General features: G+C 42.2%; 1 protein-coding gene across 1 annotated transcript; it reads right to left on the bottom strand.

Annotated features, from left to right (window-relative positions):
* Nucleotides 1–2,085: 2,085 nt before the first annotated feature.
* On the bottom strand, nt 2,086–8,103 carry cyld2 (cylindromatosis (turban tumor syndrome) 2). The gene is made up of 14 exons (XM_028998934.1): nt 7,987–8,103; nt 7,472–7,901; nt 7,064–7,193; nt 5,689–5,924; nt 5,165–5,333; nt 4,886–5,018; nt 4,663–4,764; nt 4,435–4,514; nt 4,252–4,318; nt 4,025–4,163; nt 3,822–3,930; nt 3,476–3,594; nt 3,167–3,371; nt 2,086–2,767 (listed from the first exon to the last, which is right to left on the bottom strand). Exons 2-14 carry the CDS (start codon nt 7,889–7,891, stop codon nt 2,592–2,594), a joined length of 2,085 nt encoding a protein of 694 aa, XP_028854767.1. The 5' UTR covers nt 7,892–7,901; nt 7,987–8,103; the 3' UTR covers nt 2,086–2,591.
* Nucleotides 8,104–8,588: the final 485 nt, after the last annotated feature.

Raw genomic sequence — 8,588 nt, forward strand, 5'->3', positions numbered from 1 at the left:
ACGACATTCTGCCAGTCTCTGCATATCTCATGTTTTGGCATACATTGTTAACCGTTCACATGGTAAGAACAGGGGCTTTTTAAAGAATAAGCTTGAGGATTCTTGTGAATATAAAGGCAGCATTTCCTCTTTCGGTTTACAGAGTAGCAGAAGTTGTTGGTCTTGCCGTCATCAAGGCCGACCCAGCAAAGGCATTACACTCCACACATCACATTTTCCCCATTGTTACTGTACATCCACTCAGCAGTGGGAGTTTCCACGACAAAATTCTACCAGACGAGGGCAGTGTTGATGTGTAAATCTACTTAATGTCTTAATAGTTGCGTGAAATGTTTCATCAGGTTTATTCTTCTTTTTCTTCTGTTACTGAATATGGCTCTTGTTATTCGATCAAATAAAACGAAAATGTGGTCATTCAGCCAGTGTTCATTACATTTCATTATAAACCGTAAGCAACATAACTCAGATATAATTCCTTTTTTTGGAGTGTAAATATAAAGAGTATATTATAATTATTGTTATTTACCTACAGAGACCATGCATATGATGAAAACAAAACATAAACATATGGATATGGATACTTGAAAAATAAAATGTTTGTCCTGTTCACGTTCATGTTCACCTGCCTTCTGACTCTGTACCAATGACTCTGTCATCACCCGCACCAGCGTGTCCTGATCAGCTCCCTATAGAACCCTGCACCACCAGACATATAGAAGAATTCACCTGGGGTCAATTGTCTTGCAGATTCTGTTTTTATTTCCTTCTGCATTCGCCCCCATGGCATGCATGTCTTAGTCTGACTTCAGAAAACATATTAAAACCCTCTCAAGTGTCAAGTGCTCACTTACTTAAGTTTAGTTCGTTTTTATGTATCGGTAACTATTAGTTTTATCCCGAGAATATATTCTGATATTCCTATAAATGCACCATGGTGGCCTTGGGTGGTGAAACAGTATTTCGATACACTCTACACTGTGTAGATGGTGATACTGACAAGAAAGATCTTGATTTGACTTGACTAAGTAAGGGTTATTTAAGGGTAAATCATTACACTTGGTGTGTATGCGAATTTTGCTGCAGAAAACATTGCTGTTTGTTCTGCAATCATTATTCCAAACAAGTTACCATGTATAAATTACTATGATGTTGCTAGAGATTTTAAAGAATGTGTTCTCTTTCATGCTGAGGGCACCATGTCATGCAGTAAGTTGTGTCATTGGGTTTGACACACCTCCATTTCTTAGTATTGAGAAGCTGTGTGACATAGGTAAAATAGTTGTCTTATCATGACCGGTGTCTAAGCACAGGTCACTTGCATTCTTTGAATGTTTAGTTCAGTGCCTGAATTGACACAATAAATGCAATCCTACAATTGATTACATAATTTCTGAATTTATGTTTACAGAATTTGGCAGATGCTCTTATCCAGATTGACTTACATGAGTACTTTAAATGTCCCTCATTTGGATGATCTATAAATGTTATCTTAATAACTCTGTAACCAACTTTAAATAAAAAAGTGCATTTATTTATTTCCTATTTCCTAAAAGGATGGGATTTTTGCTTGAGTGACTCAACTGTGGAATTTCATTCCTACACCTAGGAGCCAAGAGTCTAGAGGAATGCCTTCATAGAATCTTGAGAGATGGTGGTACCAAGAATCAAGATTTTCATCCTTCCAGCAGTGCTGGAGGATCAGATAGATCAAAGTGCAGAGCGAGGAGTGGTGTGAGTGGAGTGAGTGCAGAGACAGGAGGGTGCTGACCCTTCCTTGGCTTTGTAGGCAAGCATCAGTATTTTGAATCTGAGGCGGGCAGCTGCAGGAACCAGTGGAGGGAATGTAGCAGTGCTGAGAGAGTGTTGTGGGAGAATTTGGGATGGTCATTCTGGAGAAAAACTTTTTAATCACATTTTACACCTACACACACATGTATAGTGTTTTGTACTGGTGTTTTGATAGTATGATGCAAATATTACTATTTTAAAGAACAAAACAGATTTTTAGAAATGTATAAAGATTACATAAAATACCAGATAAATAGATGGCCCTGGCTACTATAAATCATGAAGCAACAATGACACTTTTAAAAGCTTATTGTAATTTATTGTAAGTGCAATAAACAGCATAATATTACAAAATATATATCAGGCAATGACATACACAGATATACACATAAACGTCTTCCACATTATATTATATAATTAATTACAGGTTGATTTCACAATTTGTTTTTTTACCAGTGAAGTAATAAATATAGAAAGTGAAAAGCTAATTCAAGGCAATGCATTACACACAACAGTCTTATTTTTTACATCCTATGGAAGAATGAACATCAGCACAGAATATTACTTTGTAATAATCCTTAATTGATATTAAGGTTTCAAATGTCACTTTAAGAACAGCAGTACCGCACCTGACCAGAATCAGGTCAAGTTCATCCCCACATTGGTTTTTGAAGTTTTAATAGTATGTTTTTGCATCTCGAGTTTCTCTATATCTGTGTCCTTGGTGATGTGATTGTTTTTTTGTGACACTCTCACGATGACATAGTGTTATCCTGTCCAGTGAGATGTTCTCAGCAGAGAGATTACTGCTGCACAATCTGGTACAGGCACATGAAGGAATCACAGAGCAGCCTTCGCACCAGCTCGCTGGCCTGTGATAGGTCGACTCGAGCCTGCTCCTCTGGTGGCAGGGAGAGGAAGTCACCCACCTCAGGACATGCCCGGACCTCTGGGATGTTGTAACCAGTCTTGTCGTCACCTGCGGGAAGCAAAAGATTAGTTTCCTGCCACAGAGAGTTGAAATATAAAATGAATATCATGTTTTAGATCATATTAGAAACAAAGAGAACAAACAGTAGTGATTGACACTGGACTTCATCAGTAACAGCGTGTTTTATAGGTCATAACTTTTAACTAGTTATCTGCACTAATCAGACATGACATGAAACATAGTGTACAAGCACAGGATAGAACGTAAGCACAGAGAATGTGACACATTTTGTTGTGTTCACCGTGTGCTGTGCTGTGCTATGCTGTGTATCACAATGACAAAAAAAACACACATGTTCTTCACACATTCTGTGTGTAGTGACTACAAGACGTTTGCCTTCTCAGACATGTGAGGCCATGGTGGTTATGATGGTGGAGATGATCTTACCAAATCGATCAGCCATGCTGTCATAGAACAACCAGGATCGTGATCCAGGTCCGTACTTCACAAATGACACATAGTGGCTGGTGTGAATGCAAAGAACTGCAAACAACTGCATGCGATGCCTGGACACCCGACCACCAGTGGAAAGTTCCTCAGGCACGGCTGTGATGCACGGCTCATGGCCTTGTCGTGAAGGATGTGTGTGCACCTGTTATGAGCAGGAAAGAGAAAAAGATAGTCATTAAAATCCTAATTTAATTGCATCTTATGTAGACATGGCTGTATTGTTTAATTTTAGCTCACTGGGATTACCTGTTTGTTGCAGATAGAACAGTACTGTTTGACCTTCCCCGGCTGAAGCTTCGAGTCTTTGAAGCACTGACCACACTCATACTGTGCCAGCTGTCCACAAATAAAGCATTCTCTGGGGGCTGTGGAGGAAGGTGCAAGTCATGAGACATCCAGACATAATTCCTGAATTTAAGGCAATGAGCTTTATTATACATGCACTTATATGGTACACACTTTCTTAAATACAGTCAAATCTCTCCATAATATATTTTTTGCCAGAATTTGCAAATTCACTCAAATAATTACTCATCTGGGCCTCAAACTGAGTTAAAAAGATTTTGTCAGATGCATAAAGAGTTTATCTCACCATTCTGTAGGAGATCTGTGATGTCCAGGTCTGTTGTGGGGATGATGAAGGGAAACATCTTGAACTTCTTACCAAATCTTGGCATTTGAATCATGAGGCATGAAGGAACCTAAGTTGGACATCAAAAGGGAGGAGAAGAATGTGAAGAACCTGATTTATGGTAATGAAATATGCCAGAAATCTAACAAAGGGATCACACCTACTTCCTCAAACTTAAGGTCACATGACATGAAGGAAGTCTCTAGCAGCTGTTGAACTGAAGGACAGGGTTCCACCTCGTTCTTCTCCAGTATGATCTGGTATGTGTAAGCACCTTCAGATGTTCGTGTATCCCTACTTGACCTGAAGTCCACAAGCAGTTGAATTGCTATCACTCAGCATGTCCCAATTACACCATTTCATGTACGTGGTATCTTGAGCTACAGCTTACCTTATTTTCAGCAGGGGTTTCATGTCCAGAATGTCCTTCAGTAGAATGGAGATGAACTCCTCAGGATCTACATGGATCCACAACAAAAAATAAAATCACTATCTCTGCAGGGCTACAAGAGTAACATTGTTCTAGTAGGAGGACAAGAGATGACAAAAAGCACACGCAGACATGCATGTGTACCTTTCTCTTCAGTGACAAAAGTCTCACAGCCAAGCTGCTTGCGAAAGTTCATAACACATTTCGCTGGAACAAAACCCTTCCTGTAAAGCAGAAACATAGTGTCACATTTTTACAACTTGACATATTGGGGACAACTTGACATAAGGGGACAATTGATTGTCCCCTTATTTAGCCTTGTTTAGATCCATGCTTTTACACACAGATGATAAGTCTTCATGTGATTTTTACCTGCGTAGTCGGTTTACAATGTTCCTTTTCAGCAGGGTACCCCCCTCTGTCTTAGCTGGGCCATCAAATGCACTGTCCAGGGCCATGGATGTGCTGAAGAGACTATGAGTTGTAAAAGGAAGCGGTATTTTTTCAGATGTCAATGCATAATAAAAAAAAAACAATGTGAAAAAATTCTACAAATATGATGGAAATATGATTAATGAATTAATGCAACTAGTACCTAAATAGGGTGGCATCCAGATAGCAGGAATTGAAGTGACCTTGGATTCCCTTCATTTTGCCCTCTAGCATGGCACGGGCCTCAGACTCTGAAAGTGGTGGCACGTTTTCACCGTCTTCTTCCAGTTGAGGGACTATTACAAGAATACAGACATAGAATCCTTAACAACTTAACAATAATACAAGTGGTAATGGTGGTGCTGGGTCTGTGATTTGCTCTTTTATTTTAGGGCTGTGTAGCAGCAGCTACTTTGTCTTGTGCGTATGGGGAGGCTCTCACCAGAATCAGGCCCCAGAATCTCCGGGGTCTCTTCAGTGGGGCTGGGGCTGTGGAAGCGGCTGTCTGGCATACACAATCCCAGGGGCACAAACAGGGCCCGCTTCCCTTTGCAGGTGAAGAAACGCTGTGTACCGATCGTCCCATCTGTACAGCCATTCGTTTCACAATCCTGGAGACATATTACATATTTTTATTTAATATGAATGGATATGGCAAGATGTGGAAGCCAAGTTGACTTTGATCAAGATGGACACAAACCCAGATAAGACACTTCTGAGTTAGACCTGAGTTGCATATAACTACTGACTCTGGATAAGGCCGACTGATGAACACTTTGTTAAATGTAAAGTCCAATAAATTACTATTATAACAATGCATGCTTTGGTGTGTTCTTTTTTTAAACCTTCATTTCTAAGTAAAATTAAGTAATCTTTTCTTTAAAATATTCAAAACTAAAAATGGTTTATGTATGTAATTGATTAAATTATTATGACTGCATGTATGTATTCATTCATTCAACTCACTAGTTCAATCCCGGCCCATTCGCCTTTCTTTCCTTCTGGAGTACCGATCCATTTAATCACGCCGTAGAGAACAACATTACTGCCAGATGACAGCTCGACCATGGATCCAACTTCCAGGGTGCAATCGGCCAGCTTCTGGATCTGAGGGGTTCGTTGAATTGAAGTTCTCTGCAGAGAATTACGGGAACACATGGCTGGCGTTGAGTTGATCCGAGAAACCGCCTTCTTATTCAGACCTGTTGGGTACGACGAACAGGAATGTCACTGTGAGTCACCTGCAGCCCCTGTCATAATAATCGCCCCCATTTAGTCACGGGTTTTTCTACGAACTCTGGCTTGATGGATGGTGAACACTGTGTAAACTGGAGCGTTTCACATTCCATAACATTTGGGCCAGTTTTTCCTGCTCCATTTTTTGGAGTATGCGTGGCATCTTAGACGACTACTGCTATCTCATATTCAAAAACAAGTTTTGAGGTTGTCAGCTGTAAGGCTGAAATTCTCAGAAAGCCCTGACAGCCTACTGATCACAATCATTCGAAGAAAGCCCAATAACCTCTGACCCCCCCCAGGTAGAAATATCACAAGCTGGCTGCATCACGGCATTACGGTGATACGCAAAAAACATACATACATGCAATCAAAGACGTTACAGTTATTCCCATTATATACAGTACAGGCCAAAAGTTTGTACACTCCTTCTCATTCAACGTGTTTTCTTTATTCTCGTGACCATTTACGTTGGTAGATTCTCACTGAAGGCATCAAAACTTTAAATGAACACATGTGGAGTTATGTACTTAAAATGTGGAGACCTGGCCTCCACAGTCACCGGACCTGAACCCAATCGAGATGGTTTGGGAACCTCTGGGAACTCCTTCAAGACTGTTGGAAAACCATCTCAGGTGACGACCTCTTGAAGAGAATGGCAAGAGTGTGCAAAGCAGTAATCAGAGCAAAGAAACTAGAATATAAAACATGTTTTCAGTTATTTCACCTTTTTTTGGTAAGTACATAACTCCACATGTGTTCATTCATAGTTTTGATGCCTTCAGTGAGAATCTACCAACGTAAATGGTCATGAAAATAAAGAAAACACATTGAATGAGAAGGTGTGTCAGAACTTTTGGCCTGTACTGTATGAAGATGCTAATTGCATTGTCCCCAAAACGTGAAGCAACACTACATCTATTGATACAATGTAAGGCACTTATATCACATATTTTTAAACTGGCCATGACTGTGGTGCCCCAGCATTACCAAAATACAGCGATCAACACAGAAAACCCCTTATACAGCCTCCGATCACGAATGTCCAGTGAAATCACCATGACGCTTGGATACTTAGCACGAAATATTCCTTTTGTGCACTTACGCAAACTGTGTCCATCCCTCAGCAGCGGCCGTGTGGCAGACGCGTAGCCTGCGGCCACCTGGATGATGTCAGCGGCGCTGAACACAGGCAGCGGGGCGGCCTTCTTCGATGTCACCTTCTGATCGGGATCCTTATTAGGCATTTAAAGAGGGAACAAACCAGATGTATTTTGAGCCCTGCAGTCTTAGCCTAGTGGGTAACACACTCGCCTATAAACCAGAGGACCCAGGTTCAAATCCCGCTTACTTATTACGTCCCAGAGAAAGACACTTAATCCTAAATTGCTCTGGATAAGGGCATCTGATAAATGCCGTAAATGTAAATGTCTTGCTATTTTCCGAAATGTGCAAACAGTCCAAGCTTGGTTGCTCTAGTCGCTTGTCATAATAATGGCCCATAAACACTCACCAAAAGCTCCAGCTCAAAGCCCAGCATCACCATGTCGTCCGCGTCCTCCCGCCGCCCGACCTGCACCAGGTTCCTCACCACGCACGGCCGCAGGCCCTGCTTGTGTCGCACGACCACCAGGTCGCCGTGGGCCAGGTCGCAGATGGCCCCGAAGAGCGGCGGGTTGCGGAGCAGCTCCACGCGCCTGCCGGCCGACGACACCAGCAGGAGGAGCTGCGCCTGGTGGCGTGTGAGGGGACAGGTGTCCCCCCTCGTCACCACGCCGCCGCTTTTGGCCGTGACGCCGCCGCCGCCGCTGTACACCGAGCACAGGATCTCCCCTGCGTGGGTCTCGGCCTCCACGCGGCACACGCAGCCGCGGGACAAGCCTTTCCGGGCCCGGCCCCGAGTCACGAGGAAGTATTTCTCCTTTCCCTCCATGGGTTAAAACCTGCAGAGGTGCAAATTTAACAAAACAATCACCTCACACACGTTTTAATCGAGCTCGTTTGTATAATTTCAGACTTTTACTTTACTTTATTAAAATGACGCAACAAGCTCCGAATCCCAGAGACGTCGGCCGCCGTCCGAGGTTGAACTCGAGCGACTGGAGCGCAGCCCTGTCCGAGCGGCGCTATGAAGCTGGAGCGAACACGCCCACATCTTCATCTTCATCTTCACCGGCTTCCGAGAGGAATGCGGCGCGTGACGACGAACCGATTAGAAACAACGTGAATTACGAATTAAGAGACAGCTTCGTGCGAATCTTAATTTTTTAAAAAAATGTGCACGGTGTTCATTATTCATAAGCGGTTTATTATGACGTCATACAATATAGGGTATGCAACCAATGCAACATAACAATATACATCTGCAGCATAAGCTAAAGTACGCATATGAATATAATGTATAATGCTACAATGTCGATATCATTAATAATAACATTAGGAATATTTTAAGTGACAGTAAATACATTCGTTAAATCTGTAAATGTAGAGTGTGCGCGCCAGGCCTCGTGCAGATGACAGCCTCCTTTTCTCCACCTGAGTTCTGAGAAAGGCGGCCTGTCACTCTGAATACTGAACATACCTTCAAGAAAAGATAAGGTGCTTGAGTCTGACGTTCTGATAGGCTGAAG

The sequence above is a fragment of the Denticeps clupeoides genome, chromosome 12, assembly GCF_900700375.1.
Source record: "Denticeps clupeoides chromosome 12, fDenClu1.1, whole genome shotgun sequence".
NCBI classification, from domain to species: domain Eukaryota; kingdom Metazoa; phylum Chordata; class Actinopteri; order Clupeiformes; family Denticipitidae; genus Denticeps; species Denticeps clupeoides.